Raw genomic sequence first — 27,332 nt, 5'->3', positions numbered from 1 at the left:
ATGACACTTTGTATGTAGACTAACACTGGAAATATCTCAGACAAGTTTGATAATGAGCTTGATTCAACAGTTATTTAAGGAGTTATTGCCCTTTGCTCTAATAATAATAATTGAACCTTGTGAACATGATATCTTGAGTAAATACATATAAACCGAGCTTAATGAAACTTTGTGGACTACACATCCTTACATGACCCTGTCTTGTAACAAATTGATAAACGTAACACTGCTGCAGCATCTGATATCATTTTTATTGATTTTCCTCTCATAAATCTACAATAAATGTATATATACAACATCAAATTGTAATGGCCATAATCAGAAGTTGGTATTTTAGGTTAAATGCCCATGAGTATTTCCTTCAGAAAACAATGACCATTGAAAGGGACCGTAATTAATGTTGTGTATATGTAATGGCCATGCTTTAAAACTAATTAATGGCCATTTGTGGTTATCTTCTGGTAAAGTAATTACCATTAAAATAAGTTTTATTAATGACCATTGATATAGTTCATTGCCATTCAATTGGAGAACTGTGGTTATCTTCTGGTGAAGTAATTACCATTAAAATTAGTTTTAGTAATGACCATTGATATAGTTCATTGCCATTCAATTAGAGAACTTAAAAGTAATGGCTATCACTTTTCAATTATTTAATTGCCATCAAACTAATCTATCATTTTCAACACCCTCAAATAAAAGGCCATTGATATTACATATGGTCATTTCATGGGGATTAAAAGGGGCCATAATTAATGGTTGTATTTTTCATCGATATGTAAAGGTACATCAATGGTTGGTTTGACCAGTAGTATATATCAAGAGCACATTTAACATGTTTTTCAGCATGGCTATCCTGTGACAACTGATTCAAGTCTTGTCTTCGATATCTTCTAGGAAATTACACTGTTGGTTGGTAATCCAGATGTATTTGAAGACTTCTTTCATCTCTTTGACTGGGAAAAACAACATGAATTGTATTAAATATGTTCTATATCAGTCAACTGAATGATGGATCCAATAAATCTATAGTAATTGTAGAGTATAGCCAAATATCCATTACTTCGAAATTCTAATTAATTTCAAAACTGGTTTCATTTAAACACTTATCTTACTTAGAACCTGTATTGCAGTTATGGATTCAGTCAACATGAAGCTGTCTCATTTAACAAGGGCCTTTTTTTTCTTTTTTGATGTAAAATAATCATAAAATAAGGTTATTTTATTGTATTGTATTCGACCCAATAAGTGCTCCCATCCCTATAAGAGGCCCTCCCAATTATTTAAGCTTCAATTTCCTTTACTTTGAATCAAATGCAGATTGAAAATATTAAAACTGTGTTGGTTTCCTTACTGATGTCTTTTGCCAACTGATTTATGGCTTACTTTGTAGAATAATTTTATGAAAGGCTAGTCCAAATTTGTTTCCATTAAGCGCCCCCTTATTTCCTTCAATTTTAAGCGTCCAAAGCGCTTATTTGGTCAAATATGGTATGTAGAATAAGTTTACATTTTTTGTTTTATGAGGAATAATCATAAAATAAGTTTACCTTTTTGCTTTTGTTTCTTTTTTCCATGTCATTAATCTCTTTCTCCAGTTCCACACAAGCTCTTTCTATTTCATAGTTTTTGCTGACAAGCCCTACCCAGCTGTGGACAAAAATTCAGTGATATTTAGATCCTTAGATACATTTTATTCTATACACAAGAGGCCCAAAGGGCCTTTATCATGTTGCTAAGGATTTATAAGTGAGAAGGATTTGTCACTCAGGGTTTTAGACGAATACGTTGTGAGTGCTTTTGTGTTTGTGCACTGACCATGACATTGGGCGAAGACTGATTTCCCGCTTATTTTTTAAATGAAATTTAACACATTTCTTCTAAATCTTCCATCCTTAAAACAAGGACTTAACTTTGTGAAATTTATTTCTTTTGACTCAATAAGACAAGTACTCGTTGAGAAATTTTTTTATTATTCCCACTTCATAGAAGTCTCGTGTGGTGTTTAGTAGTGTATAGAGACAGTGACAATTCCTTCTCACTTATAAATCCTTCATTTCGCTCAAATGGTTAATTAAGTAACAAAAAAACTCTCACAATTGTCATCTGTCCCATCACATAGCATACAAATGTTACCAGTCAAATTTGAGTTTACTCAGTTGCAGAATCTCTATCTCATTGGCATGTTAACAGCCATGAATACTTTCTATCTAATTACTGCAAATACAACGCAGCATAGACAGAAAAATAGAATGAAATCAAATGAATTTCCAAAATCAAAATATATTTATAAACCATATTATAAAGACTTTAATAACATTGTAAATAACAACATACATATGTATCATTCAAAATGAATTTTACAACCAATATTTAAGTCTACATAAAGTACGGTTGTTACCATGTAAGGCCAGTTGACTCCTAACACTCTAATAAACTACCAGCTATCAGTCTGCGTTTGAGTTCTACATCTACACTTCTACATATACACACTACCATATATCTACAACCTACGAATTAACAAGATATAGAAATCATATACTTAAAGTACTGTTAGGTTAATACCGTTAATAGATTATATATACAGTATTTTCCGTACAATAAGTCGCACCTATGTATAAGTCGCAAAGGCCTTTTTTACGATTGTTTCAGTTTTTGTACACACATAAGTCGCACCTGAAAGTTAGGCCCATGTACCCACTTAACCCTCTGTGTACATACGATCGATCTCTGAAGTACGGTAATGATTATCGATCAATTAGAATAACTAAAACTGTCTGTAAACTTGTACTGTAAATAAATAACAAATAAGATGCACTCACAATGATGTGTTAATATCTTGAGTAACAAGAGGCCAAGAGGGCCTGTATCGCTCACCTTGTTTGTAATGTCAATGGGGTTTGGGTTGGGTTGGAGCCAAAATGTATACAAAAGCTGTTCCCCTTCCCCCAAGAATTTTCTGGTTACAAGAATTTTCTGGTTACATTTGGTTAGAATCCATGCAGAACTATATGACTAGTAGCAATTTAAAGGATTTAGCTCTATTTCCCATATTGGGCCCCGCCCCTCCTGCCCCTGGGAAGTCAGAGACCTTTACGACTTATAAATATATGGTAAAATGCTGGATATGTTAAGTTACACCACATATCATATCATCGACCCGATAACACAAGCAAATTAAGTACCACATATATCCGACTGACATGTAAAATTACACAAGGTTTGATCTGATCAATTCTTTTTTAACTATAGACAAATGTGAAATATACCTTGCTTCAAGTTCTTTCAGATCTTTCCCAGCATGAGTCTGCTCAGTTTTCCTTTGCCAATTGATCTCCTGGATTTTTTTTCTACAGAAAATAAAGTTTTAAATGTGATGAATTAATATGATATTGCTCATACACATTAAAAGGAATATAATTTTATAATCTACAATTTATACTTCTTATTGAGAACAAGATGACCATTGGGCCTGTATCACTCATCTGTTCTAGGCCAAGAACACAAGTTTCTTGAAGATTTTAGATTTAAACTTAATCTATTCATTCCAACAGAAGGATTTGGTCCAGCCATCTAGGCCCCTGGGGGACAAGAACAGCCGTTTATTCAAAATTGGTTCCCGTCACTCTAAGAAGCTTCAGACCAAATTAAATATACATCCCTAAAAGAAGGAGGATTTTAAATAATTTACTATCACATATGGCGGTCAAAGTAATTCATTTGAACAAAGGATTTATTAGCCCTTCATCCCAGCATTCTACAGGCCCAATATGAGGTCTCTAGTCTTCTTGTCATACCTCTGTAACCTTGAATGAAGGTCAAGGTCATTCATTTGAACAAATTTGGTAGCCCTTCATCCCAGCATGTCACCCGCCCAATATCAGGGTCAGATAGAATTGTTTACTCAAGTCTAGGACTTTTTTCAAAATTGAGAAATTATTCAACTTTGAGTAAAAGTTCGCCACAAATTATTCTCAGACAAAGTTTGTGTTCAAGGTATGAGAAGAGATCCCAGAGGGATGTTTTCTGTGATATTGGCGCCCAACAAATGATCTACGTCTGACAAAGGAAAGAGGGAACTTTTCTCTGCTTTTCTACCTTTAACTATACATTTATTTTTATTTTGTTGAGGTTATGAGGGTATAATGATAATGTTGCCCATGTAAATTTTATGGGGGGGGGGGGGGAGGTTTAATTTTGAATCCCAACCATATAATGATGCTATTGATAATACCATACAAATATAAATATGCTACCCAATGCATTTTTTCAGAGAGGAAGTAATTTATATGAAATAACAAGTAACCTAATTAACCTTTTTGGCCCCGCGCCTAAGGCCTCAGCCCTATCACTTTTACAATTTTGAATCCCCACCATATAAGGATGCTACCATTGCATTATGAGGGCTATCCCATGCTTAGTTGCAGAAAAGTTGTTGATATGGTAACAGCCAAATTGACCCCTTTTGACCCCACCCCTCTGGCCACGGGGGGTCAGCCCAATCATTTGTACAATTTTGAATCCCAACACTATAAGGATGCTACCATTGCATTATGGGTGCTTTGCCATGCTTAGTTTCAGAGAAAAAGTAATTTATATGGAAATAGCTAAATTGGCCCCTTTTGACCATGCCCCTTATAATTAGGCCCCGGGGGATCAGCCCAATCATTTGTACAATTTTGAATCCCCACCCTATAAGGATGCTAATATTGCATTATGAGTGCTATCCCATGCTTAGTTTCAGAGAAGAAGTCGTTTATATGGAAATAGACAAATTGGCCCCTTTTGACCCCGCCCTCGAGCCCCCGGGGGATCAGCCCAATCATTTGTACAATTTTGAATTTCTACCCTATAAGGATGTTATCATTGCATTATGTGTGCTATCCCATGCTTAGTTTCAGAGAAGAAGTTGTTTTTATGGAAATAGCCAAATTGACCCCTTTTGGTTCCGTGGGATCAGAGCTAAAATTTATACAAACTCTATTCCCCTTCCCCCAAGGATGTTTCTGGCCAAATTTGGTTACATTCCATGCAGAACTCTCACTAGTAGCAATTTAAAGGATTTAGCTCTATTTCCCATATTGGGCCCCGCCCCTCCTGCCCCCAGGGGGGTCAAAGCCAAAATTAAAACAAACTCTGTTCCCCTTCCCCAAAGGGTGTTTCTGGACAAATTTGTTTACATTCCATGAGGAACTATATAACAAGTAGCGATTTAAAGTATTTACCTCTATTTCTCAAATTGGGCCCCGACACTCCTCCCCTGGGGGGTCAGAGCCAAAATTTACACAAACTCTGTTCCCCTTCCCCCAAGGATCAATATTTCTGGCCAAATTTGGTTACATTCCATGCAGAACTCTATGACTAGTAGCAATTTAAAGGCTTTACCTCTATTTCCCCTATTTTGCCCCGCCCCTCCTGCCCGTGGGGGGGGGGGGGGGGGGGGGGGAGGTCAGAGCCAAAATTAATACACACTCTGTTCCCCTTCCCCCAAGGGTGTTTCTGGCCAAATTTGGTTAGAATCCATGCAGAACTTTAGGACTAGTAGCGATTTGAAGGAAATGTTGACGGACGGACGACTATGGACGGACGTAAAATGGCGGCTGATGAGCCATATGCTCAGTCGGTCTTGTTTGCTTTGCATTGAAAGGCATGTAAGTAAAATGGTTTTGATTGACATATGTGACAATGATTTTCACATCTTGTTTTGTTCTTTGTGATGATTTATTTATCAACTGAGTTTACCAAGCTGTAACAAGCTTCCAAGTGAACGGCTAGACCATCACCGGTAGAGTAGCAGTGTTGTGTAAACACACCGATATGGGTCACTGCATCTGGTATTTGACAGCTAGCTTTCATGCTAGCTTTCCAAGTCATGACACTAATTAACAAACAACCTGGACTCTGATTTACCTGGATAAGATCAATTTCTACCTGTACAACTTATGATATTATGGATGAACACATGGCTTCAAGTTTTGAATGGCCGATTTTTCTGTCGCCAAAAAAATGGCCAAAATCATAATTTTATCGCCAATGAAATATTTTTTTCGCAAAATATGTCATTGGCGACCACTGGGTGAACCCTGGGTAGCTCAGGTAAACGAACACAGGTAAGCACAGGTAAAATTATTATGGAACTGACTATGATTGGTTTACCATTGTTCTCCTATACCAACACTTTTCCTTGTGTCTCTAAAACAGTGGCCAAATGGAGAACGTTACATCGTTTAGGCTGACTGTTTAAAGGTGTTACCTTAGTTCCTGTAAATGTTTTTGAGCAGAGTCCAACATCTGAACAAGGACATTGTTGTAGTTCTTCCAAGTATGGGATCCAAATTCTGATATTAGCTCCAAGTTCATAATCCTATCAAAAGAACAAGTGGTCGAAGGGCTTTATTGTTCATCTGACTATTCACACAAAAGAACAGTTACAGTATACAGTAGTGGCTAGCATAGTTATATGATACAACAAATTCCTTAATTGAAGCTTCCAAAGTAAGTTTCCAAAATATTTGATGATTTTGACTTTAAAAGTAGGTAAAAGTTACTTGAATACATTTAAACTTTGTAGCCATTCATCCTAGTATATCAGGTTTTACACATGGCGCGTGACAGACAGGATCACAAGATGGAGCATGATGATTATAGGTCATCCTGACTCTTTGATTAAAATACCTAACAAGGGGCCCAGAGGGCCTGTATCGCTCATCTGGTTTGTAATGCCAAGTAATGTTCTGAATACAGGATCATTGCTTATTTTCTGAAGAAATTTAAACATTCAATTCTAATTTCCCTATTGGGCCCCACTCTTTCTGCATCAGGGGGTCAGAGCCAAAATTTATACAAACTCTGTTCCCCTTTGCCCAAGGATGATACTGGCCAAATTTGGTTACAATCCATGCAGAACTCTATGACAAGTAACGATTTAAAGAATTTACCTTTATTTCCCCTATTGGGCCCCGCCTTTCCTGCCCCTGGGGGTTCAGAGCCTTAATTTATACAAACTCGGTTACCCTTCCCCAAAGGATATTTTTGGTCAAAGGACTACATATGGTGATGGCTCTTTTTGGCCCCTAAATCTACCAAATTTCAAATTAAGTATTTAGAAATTAAGTTGCTGTGTTTGAAAAATTGAATACGCCCCTGATAAAAACTTATTGATATTTTTGTTTACAGAAAGTATGTTTTTGCTATATAACCATGGTAACTTTGCATAAATTATGCAAATTTGATAATTAGGTCAATTTTGGCATATTTTTTGATAGTTTTTCTTTTAAAAGCAATAGAGCACAACCTAGAACAGACTTTATATTTTAAGGGAATTACCAGAAACGAAGAATACATCATTTTGAGAAATATGAAGATTGTTCTAGAATGTGCTCTATGTTAACTAGATGATCTGCATAAAAAGGCCAATTTTGATGAAATTTTCACATTTTGCATAATTTATGTATAATAAAAATGGTTGCCATGGCAACTAGAACTGCTATATTACATAATAGCACTATCAAATATGTCAGGTATATAGTTAACATTTGAAATGCAAGATTAACATCTTAAAATAACAGAATTTCAAAAATAGGAGGCCAAAAAAGACCCTTACTATACCTAGTCCTTTGGTTGCAATCCATGCAGAACTCTATGACTAGTAGCGATTTAAAGAATTTACCACTATTTCCCCTATTGGACCCCTCCCCTCCCAACCCTGGGGGGTCAGAGCCAAAATTTATACAAACTCTGTTCCCCTTCCCAAAAGGATGTTCCTGGCCAAATTTCTTTACAACCCATGCAGAACTCTATTACAAGTAGACAAGTAGCGGATTTAAAGGAAATTGTTGACGGAAGGACGACGGACGATGCACCATGAACATAAGCTCACCTGCTCTCCGGGCCAGGTGAGCTAAAAAATCATTTTATTAATTGTCTATTGTAGGATTGATGTGATAATAATGTAGAATTCTTTGTTTAAAATATTACTAAATACAAATATCAAACTTCATTTGTTTGTTGAGAAGCAAAATTATTATATGATTAATATTGTAAATTGATCAATAGTATAAAAGATATGTTCAGTCTCCTGTCAAGCGATTGAAAGGAACCACTTGAATTTTGTCAAATATCCCTCGAGAAATGACCATTTTTACGCCAAATCAACCAAGATTTCCTGGTCATTTCTCGCTGGGATCCTGGTCTTTTTTCTGGTGAGATTGCAGTCAAAACTCCCGGTGAGATCAAAGGGAAATATTCAAGTGGATCCTATTAATCTGGACAGAATATGCACATATCTTTTGCAATCAATAATTTTGAAGAGTTAAAATCACATTTCTAAATTCTGATACACAAAAAGAACTATATTTGTAAAAGAGAACATCCACACCTTGATTAACTGTAAGATAATATGTAGGATTAGATAGTTCATCTAAACACTTATCAAAATAATATATATCTTACTAACATGTTTATTACAAGTCATGTTAGTAAATGATCTAGTCTTATTTAGTACAGAAATAACCAACCTAAGACTTTGATGCTCGAGCTGCGCCTGAGAGTTCTCTACACATTCTGTCCAAGCTGACACATCTGTCATCTTACCAGCTGTAGGCTGTGGTAATTCATACCTTAGAAAGGAAAAAAAAAGTTTTTATTTCACATACAACATGAACAAAGCATGAATTGATTTTATCATAACAAAAGAAGCCCACAGGACCATCATATCCTGGTTTTACTCCATTCAATTGTCACAAAATTGTGTATTACTTTATACGCATAGGAGATACATCGAACGCTGTGGATCGGTCAAGATAATGAATTACAATTTGAGGCCCATGAGGTGTTTTCTCATACTTAAAACATGGCACTCTCATGTCTCTGGTTACTTTCCACTATTACACTGGGTATTCGATTTAACTATTCCAAAGCTCCAGGTAAACACTACCTACATATTTAAACTTGTTACCTATTCATGGTTCATTTTCATGATTTGCATGTTTTTTATTGAAAGACGGATCTCATGCACAGGTACAATATGGTACTCACACTGAAACAATTTACTCAGCTTAGTTTTCACGGTTCAACATGGAGGATCATAAATATGTAGCTCTGTATCCAGATTTAACACAGTAGTGATGATTTTTGGATATAAATTTGAAGTGTTTGGGCAAAAATCTTTTCACATGCAACACAGGCCCTAGGGAGCTAATCAAAATTTAGTGAGAAAAAAAAAAAATCCACAAAATATTCCCCAATATTTTGGATCATGATACTACCGGTCCATGTACACACAAAAAGTGAAATCATGTGGCAGAAGAGCGTGTTTTTTGAAAGTATTCCTTCTGAATTATTATCTTTCATGAAAGTTGTTGGGATGTAAAGTTTGATAGATGCCACTTTTATAGAATGTGAAGTGATTTGGATATACGAAATATGGAAAAATCATGTCAAGTATCTGTTATTTCATTGTGGGCAGAGAAATTCAGCAACTGTCCTCATGAATTTTAATCTTAATCGTCTCTCTTCTGGATTTGTTAAAGTGAATTCTTTTCTGGTTATGGATACAGTGCTGTGAAGAAATGATGAAATATACAAAGATCGTTCTTAGATGGGCAGCAAGATGATCCCTCTGGGATCTCTTGGTTAGGTAATCTGATCTGAAGGGTTCCATCGTTGTCTGCTGTTTGCTATGTGTTAAACTATTCATATTTTGACTCTTTCAGTTTCTACCAGAACTATTTAGCTGCAACTTGCCCCCGAAAACCAAGATCTGACATTGAAAAATATGGAATGAAGTGATGGAAGTATTATGAAAATACATCACGATAACATTGACAAGTTGAAGTATCTGAGTTTACTGTAAACAAACTTTTAATTTTGCGAAAGTTCGTGGAAATAACTTTCGCGGAACAGAATAAATTTAAACATATAGTATGATACTCTATCAAACATAAGTCATATCGAATCATAATTTGCGGAGATTCATTTTCTCTGTGGATTTAATAAAATGAGGATGTATTTCTGACTACATTCTATGTCCCATGTTCAAAAAGTCTCTAACATTTACCTTCAACTTTGTAAGAGTTACCTAATCCCTGAAGGAATAGTTTCACAGGAAAAGGGTTAACTAATCCACAGTAAAAAAAAAAGTAGTGATAATAGTAGTACTTTTGCACCCGTACTATACCTCAAGCTATAACAATAGATGACATCTCACAAGCCATGTTTTAAATATCATTTTAGAAGTAGAAGATATGAACGAAAGTGCCATTGTTATCAAATTCTCAGAACTTGAGCTTGGTAGAACTTAATCGAGACCATTTTCAAGATGTGTTTTAATGTTGAAGGCTGTGGCGACCATCTTAGATTTCAGATCAACCCAAAAATTAACAAGAGGGCCAGAGAGCCTATGTCGCTGACCAGTGGTTTGTAAATGCCAAGTAATGTTCTGAATACAGGATCATTGTTTCTTTAATTTTCTGAAGGAATTTAAGATTTACCTCTAAATTCCCTATTGGGCCCCCACTCTTTCTGCTCCAGGGGGTCAGAGCTCCTTTATACAAAATTTGTTCTCCTGTACTCTCAGAGGCCTCTTCATGTTCATGAATTGTTTGTTAAATTTTTCGTTACAAAGTTTCATGAACCAATGTCCATGAAGTTACATAATCTCTAAATATATTTTTCCATGAACTGTTTATGACCATGAGAAGATTGTCATGAACTTTTTTTTAATTCATGAACTAATCAAGAACATAAAATTATATGTTCATTAACTAAATTAAGGTTCATATTTTATGCTAAAAAAACATGACTTGATGTTTTAATGCTATATTTGGTTTCAATTTTTTCCATCGTTCAAAAATGTGTAAATCACCAAAAACAACTTTTTTTCTGGCCAAAGGAGGGGTTTTCACAAGGGTAAAAATTCATATTTGCATTGTTTAAGTCCTGATTGATTAAACATTATAGACAAAATATCTTTTGTAGTTTTTGTTAAATATTGTGTTTGTGAAGTTCAGCTCAGACAACTGATGAAAAATTCAAAAAGTAGAATCACGAGTTATCCGTCAGTTTGTTCTATGTGAACGAGCAATTAAAATCTGTAATCGTTTAAAATTTTTGCTGAAAACTAAGAAAATAACCAAACAATAATTGATAGTTTGAAAAATGATGTGTTTAGGTACAGCGGTTATTGTCCTTGTATTTTAAGAGTTAATAAGCGACACAGCACTTCAATTGAAGCTAGGGAAGATAGATCTTAATGGCCTCGCTGCCCCAGTGTCGTAAAATGGTGGACTAAATGATGGAAACTTAATTTTGTGTGTGGTAACAGAGATGAAAATTCTTTTTTATTTATATAAAAACCATCTCATATCAATAAGCCCTATCTCATTACAAGTAACATGATTAGTGCTACTCATTTGGAATTAGATGTCATGAACTGCTAATAAGCTGATCTGCATCCATTATTTTACACCTTTCTTTATAAACTGATTCAGAACATATAGGTACACTTAGTCGACCTAAAAATGGTCTAACCACAATTTTCCCATATAGGTGGATCCCACTCATCTCTCTCTGCGCAGGTGGGTTGGTTGAGGTGGGGGGTATGTTGAAGCCAAAATCGAGGCAATATTCTGATTATCCGTTCAAAAGAGGCTTGTTTACTTTTCTTTAAATTTGGATTACAAATGATCATGAGAAATAAACTCTATGACTTGGAGATTTATATGAGAATACATGGTGGGATTATCTATACAAGACAACAGGGTGTATTTTGAGGTGGTGACTTTGGGAAAATGCCTAGTTGACAAGGCTGTCGCCAAGATCATATCACGGCATTCCTGTGGCGAGCACACGCTAAATAAACATCTTTGTTTAGTAATAAACCTTACCATGTAATATGTTTAATGTCCAGCAAGCAACCATCTCATACATTCATAAACAAGAAAGCTAAAATGCCAGTTATCTTTACTTTGTGTTTGGCCTCAAAGTGGAGAGGTCTTCTTTGAGATGTAAGAGGTGTTGATTTCACGTAAATGAAAAACCGAATTAAGAGTGTACTCAGTTTTTACTTACCCGTAGTGAAAAATTAAATGCGGCAAGTTCGTGCACTGTTTTCAGTATCAGTATATCGTATTCGGTGTGTAAGATGACTAAAACAATAGGGAAATAATTACTACTATACAAACGTTAATGTCCCCCCATCAAGAAATAACTCAATACAGTGAATTTTACTTTAGTTAAAGGCGGCACAAGTAAAAAGACGGCTGCGTCCTCCAAAACGAGATTTGTGAATTGGTATAAAACAAGAGACCCAGAGGGATATATATTAGAGACGACCTCACCTGGTTTGTAATGCTCAAGTAATGTTCGGAATAGCATGGTGTCATTGTTTCTGTTCTGTAAGGAATGTGTAATATAAAAACCTTTAAGTCCACCAATTGTGGGACCACCCACCCTGCGCCCCAGGTGTGGTCATGATGCCAAAGTTATCGGTTATCCTTCCCACCAATGAGGATTTTTATGGCCACAGATTTTTGGACACAATTCATGCATAGCATAACTTTAGGAGAACAAGTAGACGATTTTAGGAGGATAGTACCTTTTAATTACCCCTAATGGTCACACACAACCCGTCCATGCCCCGGGGGGGGGGCTAGAAGCCGAAAATTTTATACAAGAACGTGTTACCCATCCCCGCCAAGGATCTTGGGTTTGATGGCACACAAATTTGGTTATATTCCAGGCTGAAGATCTATTGACTAGTAGCGTTACAAAAGGAATGTATACCTCTATTACCTAGCTATTGGGTGGCCCACCGTCTCCTGCCCCCATGAGTGTCTGAGGCTAAATTTATACTACAATGGTCGGGTGTACCCATCCACACCAGGATGTTTGGTGGCCAAATTTAGTTACAATCCAATACAGAACTCTATGACAAGTAGCGATTTAATGGATTTACCACTCTATTTCCCCTATTGTGGCCCCCCCCCTCTCCTGCCCCCGGGGTGGTCAGAGAGCCAAAATTTGATTACAAGTTCTGTTCCCCTTCCCCAAAGGATGTTTGTGGCCAAATTTAGTTACAATCCATGCAGGAACTCTAGGACAAGTAGCGATTAATAGAATTTACCTCTAATTTTCCCTATTGGGCCACACCCGTCCTGCCCCCAGGGGGCCCAGAGCCAAAAATTTATACAAGTTCTGTTCCCCTTCCCCCAAGGAGTGTTTTGTGGCCAAATTTGGTTACATTCCATGCAGAAATCTATGACTAGTAGCGATTCAAAGGATGTTGGTACCTTCTAGTTCAAATGCTTAATGGGCCCACCTCTCATGCCCTCCCCAGGGTGTCAGAGGCCCTAAAATATAACAGCAAGTACTGTTCCCCATTCCACCCAGGGTGAATGTGTGCGCAAAATGTTATTTAACATTTCGAGCAGAAACTCTAAGAAAATTATCGAAATAAAGGTGATTAACACGCAAGTCGCGAATGTTGAGGTATTAACCTCTATTTTCCCCAATTGTTCACCTCTCGACCCATCTTGCCCCGCTGGACCATATCCAAATTATGTTATTACAAGTTTTCAGATCCCCTTCCCTCCAGTAATTATTGGTGGCCAAATTTGTTAACATACCATTCAGGAACTCTAATATCTAGTAGCGACTCTTAAGGGATTTTAACCTCTTTTTCCCCGTTTGAGGTGCCCCGGCCCCGTCGAGTGCCCCCTGCGTTGAATCAGAGCCAAAAGATTTAAACGCAAGTTCAGTGACCCCTACACACCAAGGAGGTATATAGTGAGCTCAATTAAGTTATTCTAATCTGTATAGCAAGAACTCATAGGACAAGTTATCGAATTAATGAACTTTTCCCTCTATTTCCCATATTGGGCCTCCGACCACCCCCTCCTGCCCAGGTGGGTCAGATCCAAAATTTCTGACTAAGTTATTTTCCCTCTCCTCCCAGATAAGTTGAGTGGCTGATTTGTTGTTAAAATCCAGGCAAGAAACTCAAGGACAAGTATCGAGTTTTAAAGAACTTTACCTCATAATTCCCACTAATGGTCCCCCGCCCCTCTCTGCTCCCCCGTGGGGTCATAATCCAATGATGTAAATCTCAGTTTCGGTGTTCGGAGCCTTCCATACACCAATTGTATGTGTGATGCTATTAATTGTTTACATTCTATGGCTCCTGAACTCTTGGACATTGTAGCGATAAAAAGATATTGTAAAAAAGACGTCATTCCGATGAATGTGACGTCACTTTTTAGCGGGTCTGAATGAAGTTTCATATCCAGAGGGTTAAAGTTCAGGGTCAAGTTAAGAAAAAATTCCGTCAGATATGGAACAAATTCACGTGACTATATTGAGGGATAAAGCATTTTGTATTGACGGATAAAGCACAAGTTTATCCGGCAGTAGTTATCCGTCGGTATGTGGGGCAGTTGCAGGATAAAAAGGATTTACCTCTATTTTCCCTATTGGCCCCTGCTCCTTCTGCTCCTCTCTCTATATATATATATATGTCTAGTAGTAATTGAAAGGAAGTTTTGACAGACGGACGGACCTAGGATGCTGCGCCATGGCATAAGCTTATGCGGGACAATGTCAGAATGATTTCGGGCAAGTTGCAGCTAAATTGTTCTGGTAGAACTGAAAGAGTACAAAATATGAATAGTTTTCACACAGCAAACAGCAGACAACGATGGACCCTTCAGATCAGATGACCTAAAAACAGAACAGAGAAGTCTTTATGGTTCTTACCTTTTCATATTTAACATATCCATAGGAAGTCGTGATTGAAGCCTTTCAAATTCATTTTTCATTATCTCAGTCTGAAAGTAAATACAGATAGAAAACATTTACATTAAAACTGTTACAAAATGAAAGGGGCCAGGGGAGTCAGAGTCACCATTTATACAAAATCTGTTCCCCTTCCCCTAAGAATGTTTCTTGCCTAATTTGGTCAAATCCAATGAGAACTTTATGATAAGTAGCTTTTTGAAGGAATTTTCCTTTATTTCCCCTATTGGGTTACCGCCCCTCAGGCCCCAGGGGGGTCACAGAGTCACCAATCGTACAAAATCTGTTCCCCTTCCCATTAAGATATTTTAGAACAAATTCTGTTGAAATTCTTTTGAAACTTCATGACAAGTAGCGTTTTAAAGAATTATCAAAATGTCCCCTATTGAGCCTCGTCCATCCTGCCCCAGGGGGGTCAGAGTCACAATTTATACAAACTCTGTTTCCCTTCCCCTAAGAATGTTTCTGGCTAAATTTGGTCAAAATCCAATCAAAACTTTATCACAAGTAGCATTTTGAAGGAATTTTCCTTTATTTCCTCTATTAGCCCCCGCCCCTCATGCCCCAGTGGGGTCAGAGTCACAATTTATACTAAATCTATTCCCATTTCCTTACGAATGTTTCTGGCCAAATTTGGTCAAAATCCAATACGAACCTTATAATCAGTAGCGTTTTGAAGGAATTTTCCTCTATTTTTCTTATTGGGCCCCGCCCCTCAGGCTCCAAGGGGGTCAGAGTCACCATTTATACAAATCTGTTCCCCTTCCACTAAAGATGTTTCTGGCCAAATTTGGTTAAAATCCATTCAAAACTCTTTGACTAGTAGCGATTTAAAGGAAAAGTTTACCCACGGAAAGTTTCGAAATTCAATTTTGAGAGCTCACTCGGGTTATGTAGTTGTTGGATAACATAAATTCTCTGTATGAAGAAGCAGAAGACATGTATTATTTTAGAAATGACCATGTCATATAATGACCAGCATCGACTGATCATTGTGTAATTAGACCATATTTCATTTGATTCTTTACGTAACCGGAAGTGATCAGCCGTATGTAGCTATATATAGGTTAGTGCAAACGAAAACATCCTCAAGAACATTCACACAACTAACTATACGTTTGTAAGTGGTAACAAAGTCAAGATTGTTGTAATCCATTCCTTTTACTGTCGTGACTGCCTAACCGTTGACGAATATTGTGTAGTAGTCATCTACGGCTACAGTAGTTGTTCGGTGTGTACTCCGACTATATTTAGAAAAATTTCTGACAGATGGTCGTCGTCAGAGCTACGATTCCATCCCATTGACCGTAGTGTTGCAAAACATCCAGCGGTGAAAATGTTACATTTCACATGTGTCATGTAATTTTGTAATTAAATTCAAAAATATCAAACTTTTTAAACATAAAATGATTATTTATTTATAATTACCCACCTACATGTCAAAATTTTATTTTGAAGCACTTTTGAATGGCTCACATCGACACGGCTCACTTGGCCGCCATGATGCTTATCGTTAAAAAGTCTCGTGCTCCAAATATGGCAACTAGTACCATATATGGTAGACCTACAAATTTTCACTACGAAAGAAATACAATGTCAATAAGTTTTTAACATGAACTTTAAAAAAATTCTTTTTCGCTAAATTCTAAATAATACTATCATTTGTTCAGTTTTACCATGTTTTATTCTACAGTTTTTTGGCTTTTTAAAACTTTTAAGCTTAAATATATTTTACCTGGTGATTGAGTGTTTCATTTTCGTCATGGTTTCCCGTTAATCAAATATGGCGCGTATTTGAACAGAATTATACATGCATTATGTTTGCCTTAGATTTTATCACTAATAGTTGATGAAACAATATAATGGAAAGGTTTATGAATTGAATATTGATCATAGTTGTCAGAACAATACAGTTACATAAGGATATTACCCGGAAAAAATATTTTTATCTGTCTCAAAGTGCCTGATGTGGATCACACCTAGGCTTGCAACACTATTGCAATGGGGTGGAATTCATACCCTGCCGGGAAAGAAGTGGAGGCAGGGTATGGTTATTTGTTCTTTATATGAAAGTCCTTGGTAATGATAATGCAGTATCGTATCCTGAATGCTATCTTTGGTGGATACACTATTCGGAAACATACGACCGAGTTTGTACATGTTTATTGACAAAGTCTCGTGTATCCTGAATGATTGTAAGATTACTACATGTACAGTGCATAACAAGCCACGCCTACTTTACTAATCACTGTAGAAATTCGAAATATAGCCCCAGTACACACCGAACAAGTACTGCAACCGTGCGATAACTACTACACATTATTCGTCAAAGGTTAGGCAGTCACGACAGTAAACACATGATTTGATTCTCTCTTTTGTGATAACATAATTCACATTAACAATAATATCAGTCGGTTATAACGAATACTAGGCATACAGGCACATGTATAGGTTACAGTATATATATAGTGTAGAAAACTTCTTCCGATCGATTAAATCCTGATCATAATGATCAATATTCGGTTCATTTCTGCAAACTGAACCCTCTCTAAAACCAGACAAAATTCTATGCACCAACCATTTTCATTTTGGGAAGTTCCACTGTAATATAATAAGCCATGAGAATATATTTACCTCAAAATTAGACATATTTGTTGTTGGTAAATACTCTAAGTAATTCTTTGTAGGTCTGTATCTTCTTGTCTCTTCTTCCACCAAAGCCATAGCCTGGAAATAAAAATTTTCTAATACAGGCAATTGTTGAAGCCTGACATAGATTCTGGAGTGGATTATAAACGTGGTAAGTTTTATTGTAGACTTATCTAACAGAGATAATACTTTATTGTTACAGTCACTTGTCATTCCTCTAATAGTCATGGACCCATCATTTTATTATAGTTTGCATCCGTGGACACATCCCAGTTTCAGTGACGAAGTCCCACAGTTTTTGTTCATGTTTATTGACAAAGTCTTGTGTATCCTGAATGATTGCGAGATTACTACATGTACAGTGCAATCGAAACGGACTTTGCAATCAAACGCACCCAAAAAATGGCGGCCTTCACAGGGCTGGCCGAGATCATAGGTACACTAACCAGGGTACAAACGCAAAATGCCAACCAGGCATGGCAATTGGATCATTGGTATCATATATTCCTGGTTTTGAATAAAGCGCCTTCAATCATCGCCATGGCATTTTCAGTGACTTCAAGTTTTGTCAGATTCCGAATCGTATCACGTGACTGAGTGACGTTCAACACGACATGTGTTTGTTTACGTTTTCCTTCTGGCTAATATGAGCAAATTATGCTGGTATATGTCCACAGATTGAGTATTTGAAACAACAAATTTACACATTACCGTAAAATATTGTGTGTGTCAAATATTGTAATGTGCTAGCATTATTTTCATTGTAGATATAGTCTGTTAAGGTCGACCACATTTTTGTTTATGAAAAATTGTTGACATTTTCTCTTGGTTTCACAACTCTCGTTTTACTTCGAGATTATCGCGACGATGTTCGGAAGAGTTCGGAATGATTCGGCATCTTTCAAGCCTATTTTTCACGTGTACATGTTAAAAACATTTTTTACTTATAATCAAAAATACTTCAAGTGCTGCAACTTTATAAAAAGTGGTAAAATTAGAAAGTTTAAAACTCAGACAGACGGAGAAAAATATGTATAACACTTCAACAGTATTGACAAAAAGAGCAAAAGTTATAGACCATACAACTTTGATGATGCATTTGCTTTATTACATGCATATAATATATATATATATATATATTTGTTATAAAATATGGGAGTCCCATTTCAGATCTTGGTGGATAGTAATGCCCAGGTATTTGGCTTTGTCAGTATGTTGAAGGCAGTGGCCATGTGTAGGTAATAGCTGCCTAGAGTTTTACATTTTGAGATTGATAGGGTAAAGTGATCGTAAGTCGGACACCCTCTGTGTTTAGGACAGTAGTACGTCTAGATATGAAGACCACTATAATTTAATGGGTACCATCCGAGAGAGCACACTTTCTGCATCATATTTCCATTTAGATACTCTCGTTTTTTAACTTATGATACAATACAGAGCAAATAAAGAACCTAGCTAACCTGAGAGTCGGACGCATTTAACTTTGAGTCGGACAGTCTAGATTGCTTTGATATTACATCTAATAATCAGATTAAGTTAACATTTTCTACAATTCTGAATCAAAAAAATTAGTCATTGATTATAAAATAAAAAAGTTGTTGTTCATAGTACTAGTACTTTCGGTAATAACATATCGCCAGCTGTCAAGCAAACTGCATATGACTTTTTACATTTTGTATTGTATATGCTACAACATTACGTTTCCTCCGACATTGAATAGATACACGTGCATTTGCGGGCACGAGATAGATGTGGCTATATTTCCTGGCGATCCGTCCGATTACATTTAAAATGTTTCCACCTTACATGTACTTATCTTCGGGAAATCAATAAATATAGTTTGTATAACATAATAACAAATTTAAATGAGCCTGGCGAATTAGTTGCAGACATTGCATGGACTGAAAAACGAAAGTAATTGGGTCAATTTTAATAAGGAAACGTACACATATTGATTGGTTTCATACAATTGCTTGAAATTGAGCTGTTATATTTATATGTTTTAACATATTAACATCTTCATTGAAAGTATATTTAGTTATTTCTAAGTTTCCAGGGAAAGATCGTCAATGCTAGTAGCAGTTTAGAACCCATGACTTACTAAACCAAGCAAGGGATATGCATTCCAAAAGGGCTTTCCAAAAGGGCTATAGAAATTCTATATCGATATTACGTGGTCAGACGTGGTCATCTCTCTACCCTAATGAACCAGTAGGCCTAATGTTAATACAAAACATTTTTTAGGATGGAATTTCATTTTCCATTTTTTCCCACTCGGCTAATTAATTTAGATTCCTTAAATTCATTAATGATGGTATATTTGCAAAGTTCATCTTCAGACAATTACTTTCGTGATTACTTACCGCTTCTCTGACGCCTGATTCATCATAACCTTGGTCGTAATACGGTAACGCGTCAACAACAACCTCTCCAGCCATGTCTTCTTCAATAAGAACACATTTGTTTTGACCTTTACCCTTTAGTTTCGTATTCTGCCTCCGGAACTATGAAAAAATCCGAGGAGTCCGAGTGGGGCACGGCTAAATACCCAAATACTACCCAATACTACATGTAAATAGCTAATAAACCACTGTTTTGTGACTTCATATAATAAATACTATTCAATTTAACTATATTTTGCCTTAAAAGAGAGTTTTGTGTAAATATGTGTGTTTTTAAAGCCAAATATCGCCCAACAGGTCAACGAAAACTACTAAAGCACTTTGATGTAGCATGTGGGTGCGAGGGTTACCGCCTTACTTTCTGACGCGTGCTGCCATTTCATGAGCGGTCGTGTTTTTTTAACGAAAGTTTTAAGACATTTCTTCTAAATCTTCCGTCTTTAAAGCAAGTTATAAACGTTGTGTAATTTCATTTACTTTACATTGGTGTTTTCGTTTTGACTCGATAAGACAATTATTTGTTGAGAAAAACGGTTTTTTTATTCCCGGTTCATAAGCGTCCTCGCGTGGTGTTAAAGTAGTGTAAAGAGACAGACACGAATCCTTCTCACTTATAAATCCTTGCCTAAACCCCACTCCCAAAAATTCTATCATATTTTTATCATATAACTATACACTAAAAAAATAATAACATGCACCTTCACAATCACTGTAAATAACTTTGAACACTCTTTTTTTCACAATCACGATATAATCATCGGCATCGATGGAATTGTGTCTATATGAAGAAGAAATACCTTATACTACCCAATACTACATGTAAAAAACTTATCAACCAAGCTTTTATGACATAATCTGTTTATTTATGTTAAATCAAAATAAAGTTTGTCTGATAAAATGAGTTTTGTGTAAGATGTTAGTTTTGAGGCCAAATATCGCCCAATACTGGCCAACAAAAAGACTTTATACCCAATACTACCCAACACTACATGTAAATAACTTATCAACCATTCTTTTATGACATAAACTATTTATTAATGTTACATTAAAATATAGTCTGTACTATAAAATGAGTGTTGTGTAATATTGTGTGTTTTAAAGCTAAATATCGACCTGAAATTATCCAATACTGACCAATGATATGACATGTAAATAATGTATTCTTTTGTGACATAATCTCCTAATAAATACTTTTCTATGCCAAACTGTGTTTTAAATGTAGAATTTCTCTGTCCTCTAGACGACTAATCAATATCGCTATACCATTTCTGAATAAGTTGATCAATTAATCTACTTTTAACAAGTTTTAGCAAGTTGATTGATACATATGTCCTAAGGACCGACTGACCCTAAAAGTTACTGGTCCTTACAAAGTTACAATTTATCCTTGTAGTTTATATACTAGCAAAGTGATAATTTTACTAACAAAAATATCCACACATATATTTTAGTATCGTGCGCTCTCAACAATGTTGACTGAAAACCAGAATATTGCGAAAATCTGTTTTGGACAATTTGGTCTTTAACCTTTCTACAATGCTACTGCTATTTTTGTTTTGTATATCTTTAGTACTCTATCAGAACTGGACCAAAAAGTTTCCGGTCAAAGGACCAGTTGCATGGCATTGAATGTCTGCCCTCCTATAAAGTTGTCGGTCACGGGCAGGACAGGCGTTAATTTCGAACGCTGCATATATATATGACAACCATTTAAAAGACATAGATCCAGTTTCATGTAAAGTATACATTAATTTATAAATGTTACTTGATAATTTATTTGATGTTATAAGGTTATGCCAAAAAAAATTAAAATATAGTATGGTGGCTGATTACGGCCATCTCGTGTTGTTGTGTTGTCGCCTTGTCGTGTTGTCGCCTTGTCGAGTTGTCGCGGTCTCAAACTGCGACAACCCGAGATTTAACAGTTAAAATGTCGACTTGTCGCGTTTTTGAACCGCGACAAGTCGACAACACGACAACACGACAAGTCGACACACCACGACAAGTCGACATTTCAAACACGCTAATTAGCGCGTACAGAATCTCGTGTTGTCGCGGTAAAATGTCGACTTGTCGTGTTGTCGAGTTGTCGACTTGTCGTGTTGTCGCCTTGTCGTGTTGTCGACTTGTCGTGTTGTCGAGTTGTCGACTTGTCGCCTTCCTGTTACACATGCGCAAATCATATGAAATAGCCACTATCTTTGAATATAGAAAACTGAAGTCAATGCTTGTGTATGGTGGCATATGTCTGCCATCGATTTGCCGACTTACGACTTAATAATGTCGACATCGTTAAGGCATTAAGTCGACATCATATCGGAAGATGTCGACATAAACAGAAGAATATGTCGACTTACCACATGTACATGCCCACATAATGATTCCAAGATATTTATGTAGACAGTCGGTAACTCGGCGATTTATGTGTTTATGCTCGGGTGTGACACCGACTTGTCAGTTATTGATGTCGACATCTAAACTAAAAGATGTCGACATCTGGTCTTGAAAGTGGAAATCAAAGGCCACCCTTTCATAGAGCACTGTGTATATGCAGCAAAAGCCATACAACAGAGATCGACGTTGATTTTGTTAATTAAAGTTTTTATTTATTTGATTTCAAAATAAAAAAAAAATTGTGATCCTGCACATCCCGGCCATGAAACTGTAGCCTGCGTGTACGTAGCTGTTAGCCCGAGCTAAGGAAGTGTACAACGAATTATTAATATATATAACCTTGGGTTGAAAATTCGTTTCAAAGCTGTGTGTGTGTGTTTTGTTGATTGGAATTCGTACCAAGTCCATGTAGTACATACCGTACTATACTATATTAAAAGAATGAATGAAAAAAAAAATAAAAAATAAAAAGATTTTTTTTATGTTGTATTTTCTTGTGAATCCCGAAAAATACCAGTTACCTAATTTAAAAGCCATAAAGGTCACAGTATAGGTACACAATACACATTGGGAAACCAGCTTTACTTGTTAGCTTGGCCTGTCCATATATATATACATAAATATTTACATCCCTCGATACACTTATATAAAGGAATTTTTGTTACGGTCTTAATGGTCAGATTCAACCTTTGGGCTAAAAATCCTCCAGGAAGGCGGTTTTAAACTCCCAACTCGCGATACATCTGCATCTATTTTTCGTAGTAAAAACATGCGTTCTTTGTAGTCAAACGTAGTAAAAAAAAAAGTCACGTGCTTATACCTCATTCATGCCATTGGCCGGAATATACAATTGTGTTATGGGTAACTAGTGATCACGTGATTTTGTGTTTACTTCCGAATATGGTGATAGTTTGCTTGCCATTTCTTCGGAGAAATTGATTTATTTGAAAATATTTAGACTCCAAAATGTTATTAATATTGCATGCATATCATTTTGACTTGCACATATGCACTGTTTTACTATAAATAATGAACTGAATGAGTTGTAAAACTGCCATTTTCACGTTTTGTAAATAAATGATATAATACGAATTGACCAATTCAATAGGTCTAACCGTCTAATCTAAAATCAGCGAAGATCGGCTACTCCCGGCTAAATTCGTAGAATTCTAAATTTATATTTATATATATTATTACCTGCTTTAGGGTTCAGAACATATACATATATATCACAGAGAAAATAAGGCCAAATTATGTGTAAATACCAGGTCAGAGAAATCACTCTATTTGGAAGTAAACACACACTCATGTGATCACTAGTTACCCACTAATACAATTCCATATTTATTTCGGCCAATGGCATGAATGAGGTATAATCACGTGACTTGTTTTACTACGTTTTACTACAAAGAACGCGTGCTTTGTACCATTATAGGGGAAATCCTCCGCGGATCGTGGTTTCATTTCCACCATTTGAAATTGTTAGCAATACTATCATATCATAGTTTATTTTCCATATTATTTCCAAACAAATAGTTATAAGTTTCCGCATAGCCCACTTAGCTTTTTGGGAATCTAATACATACATGTACATGTATGTACACATATACTAAGAAACACGGGCTTATGTGCTTACATGGCTGCTTCCCGCCTGGTAAATTGGGACCTAGGACCTAACTCATTATGCTTCGGTAGGTTCCGTACGAAAATGTATCATTTTGTTTCTCCATAGATTGAAAGGTCTCAAGGCCCTCTACCAATATTGTGAATTTCATGGCCCTGGGGTCTCGGGAATTTTCCCCAGGAGATAGGGTCTTTACCATAGTTTAAATAGGGAAACACATTTATGAGCATTATTTGCTCAATTTTCAAAGGAAACATATGTAATGGAATCAAATACTCTTCATATATTAAAAGGTTAAATGGATATCGTCACTGGCTGATTTCATGGGCCTGATAGGCCAATATATGGTGCTTATATACAGTGTATGTATTTGTTTCATTCTGTATCCGAACTCGGGTGACCAATCAGAAAAAACCATGCATGGTTGACAGGTGGCTATGTGTTTTGTAATTCCTGCTATATAGACTTCATTTTTAGTTTTCCCATGTTATAAAACATTTCCAAGAGGAAAGAAAAAGGTAAACAAAAATACAGAAATAGAGAAAAGATCCATCTTTTATTGGCATGATTTACATCAGTCAGTAGTGGGTACCAAGTTCATCAAACTTTTTAAATGTGCAACTGCAGGGGCGTAGGAAGAAAAGGGTCCTCCTGCACATTTTTCGTACTTCATTTTAGAAAATTTTGCCGCTTTGCGGCGCATTTCCTAAAAGTTCAAGCACGTAATGTCAAAACCTTTAATAATAAAAATTCAATACACATGAACTAAACTAAAAATGTCCATCAAGGGATTCTACTATTTCAAAATGCTTCTTAAAATATTAAATTGTTTATATGTCTAAGCAACACAATTAAATCAATTCATTATTTTTTTAGTTAAACAACAATGTGCTGATGGTGTGAAGACGTATGTTCAGATCGAGCAGGGTTGCATAATGGTATGACGACATTCACAATTATAATTTCTAAATGCAGGTAAATGTAAATCGAAAAATTACCACGTTAAGAACGCATTAAAATCCTCAAAATACACCGTAAAACTCATCTTGGCCATTCCAAATCGTAATATTTTTCGCGGGGGAGACCCCCGGACCCCCAGAACACCAAAGTCTCGCGCATTCGGCGCTCGCAACATCATCAAAATCATATTTTTTTTCCGGGGGAGATCCCCGGACCCCCAAAACACCAAAATCTCGACCCTTCAACGCTCGCACGCCATTTTGCATATTCATTAATTTCCTGTTAGCGTCGCCATTGATGTGGATGTGTACAAGGATTATATGTAATGATTTATGAGAAAAAGTATATAAAGTATATATGATTGTGTGTTGAATTAATCTCCTCCTGTGTGACCTATTGCAATTGTCTTTTGGCTGGCATCATCCAGTGTCTGTTGTAAACAATTTACAATCTTCTTAATAACCAAGAACCTCATACATGGACATGTTATTTGGCCATAGCATGCTGGGATGAAGGGATACAGAGTTTGTTCAAATCAATGATCTTGACCTATGTGCCAAGTCACAGGGCTGAGACATATTTATATTTAAATATTTAAAAGCAAAACATTATTTATAACTGTGCATATCGGAATTCAGGTGACTGTTAGACATAAATGTATATATCCTTATTGCCTTCTGCTCATTCTCAAATCTCATCCATTTGTAAACAATTCAAATTTTAACAAACTTCTTCTCCACAACACGGTTTTTCTCATTTTACAGCAAGTACAAAAACAACAACAATCAAATAACGATCATGAATATTTTGTATTGATATTATTTTTTTGCAAATTTCCAGCAAAACAAACATGTTTCAAATTAAATTAATACACATATTTGATTAATATTTAAAAAGGATTTTTTTTTATATCATAGCAAAGGTACATGGGTTGTCATTTTAATCAAGGGAGATAAATCCGTTTTGAAGGATTTTCCACAAAGTGGAAAAGTTAAGATTAATTCACCTCCCATGCATTATTCAACCAAATTTAGCCTGGTGCATTTCCTGGTCAACATCAATTATAATTTCAACACAAATTAATTAGATGATGTTTCAAGTAATTGTCGAGTATGTATACATGAACTTTGACATCTGCCATGGCACAACATGTAATCTTCAATTTATCAATGTTTCACAATCAACGTCTACTCTAAGCCTTCTGTTTCAAATGGTGGAAATGAAATCACGATCCGTGGGGGATTTTCCCAATAATGGTACAAAACACGCGTTCTATGTAGTCAAACGTAGTAAAACAAGTCACGTGATTTTACCTCATTCATGCCATTGGCCGAAATAAATATGGAATTGTATTATGGGTAACTAGTGATCACATGAGTGTGTGTTTTACTTCCAAATAGAGTGATTTCTCTGACCTGGTATTTATACAAAATTAGGCCTTTTGAAGAAGATCTTACTTTCTCTGTGTTATATGTATATGTTCTGAACCCTAAAGCAGGTAATGATATATATAAATATAAATTTCGAATTCTCGGATTTAGCCGGGAGTAGCCGATCTTCGCTGATCTTAGATTAGACGGTTAGACCTATTGAAATGGTCAATTCGTATTATATCATTTATTTACAAAACGTGGAAATGACAGTTTTACAACTCAGTTCAGTTCATTATTTATAGTAAAATATTACATATGTGCAAGTCAAAATGATATGCATGCAATATTAATAACATTTTGGAGTCTAAATATTTTCAAATAAATCAATTTCTCCGAAGAAATGGCAAGCAAACTATCACCATATTTGGAAGTAAACACACAATCACGTGATCACTAGTTACCCATAATGCAATTGTATATTCCGGCCAATGGCATGAATGAGGTATAAGCACGTGATTTTTTTTACTACGTTTTTACTACAAAAAATAGATGCAGATATATCCCGAGTTTGGAGCTAAAACCGCGTCCCGCGGGAGGATTTTTAGCCCAAAGGTTGAATCTGGCCATTAAGACCGTAACAAAAAATCGTTGTGCCTTTATTTAAGTGTGTCGAGGGATGTAAATATTTATGTATATATATGGACAGGGCAAACTAACAAGTAAAGCTGGTTTCCAAATGGGTATTTTGTATCTGTACTGTGACGTTTATGGCTTTTAAATTACGTAACTGGTATTTTTCGTGATTCGCAAAAAATGAAATCTTGAAAAAATCATTGTAATATAGTATAGTACGGTATGTACCACATGGACTTGGTACGAATGCTAATCCACAAAGCACACACACAGCTTTTAAACGATTTTTCAACCCACGGTTATATATATTAATAAATGATTATGGCCAAGAGGATGGAAATTCGTTGTACAAAGCAGAGTCCTTAAATTGCACTCTAACTTCCTCTGCTCGGACTAACAGTTACAATGTGTACATACACGCAGGCTACAGCTGCATGGCCGGGATATGCAGGATCACAATTTTTAATTTTGAAATCAAATAAATAAAAACTTTTTCTGAATAAACAA

At 36.0% G+C, this 27,332-nt stretch overlaps 1 protein-coding gene across 1 annotated transcript; it reads right to left on the bottom strand.

The window, feature by feature from the left end:
• Positions 1-232: 232 nt before the first annotated feature.
• LOC138323026 (pre-mRNA-splicing factor SPF27-like) lies at positions 233-19,953 on the bottom strand. The gene is made up of 8 exons (XM_069267349.1): positions 19,803-19,953; positions 17,425-17,517; positions 14,752-14,822; positions 8,517-8,618; positions 6,254-6,364; positions 3,270-3,350; positions 1,551-1,650; positions 233-956 (listed from the first exon to the last, which is right to left on the bottom strand). The coding sequence occupies exons 1-8, from the start codon at positions 19,875-19,877 to the stop codon at positions 945-947; spliced, it is 645 nt and encodes a 214-aa protein (XP_069123450.1). The 5' UTR covers positions 19,878-19,953; the 3' UTR covers positions 233-944.
• Between the last annotated feature and the right edge of the window lie 7,379 nt (positions 19,954-27,332).

The sequence above is a fragment of the Argopecten irradians genome, chromosome 1, assembly GCF_041381155.1.
Source record: "Argopecten irradians isolate NY chromosome 1, Ai_NY, whole genome shotgun sequence".
In the NCBI taxonomy this organism is placed as follows: Eukaryota; Metazoa; Mollusca; class Bivalvia; order Pectinida; family Pectinidae; genus Argopecten; species Argopecten irradians.
This window is presented reverse-complemented; position numbering and strand designations above follow the sequence as displayed.

Coding starts and splice junctions, on each gene's coding strand:
- LOC138323026 (XM_069267349.1), bottom strand. CDS start 19,877: ATGGCTGGAGAGGTTGTTGTTGACGCGTTACCGTATTACGACCAAGGT. Junction 14,823..17,424: donor CAAATATGTCTAATTTTGAG/GTAAATATATTC, acceptor ATTTACTTTCAG/ACTGAGATAATGAAAAATGA. Junction 1,651..3,269: donor CTGAAAGAACTTGAAGCAAG/GTATATTTCACA, acceptor TTTTGTCCACAG/CTGGGTAGGGCTTGTCAGCA.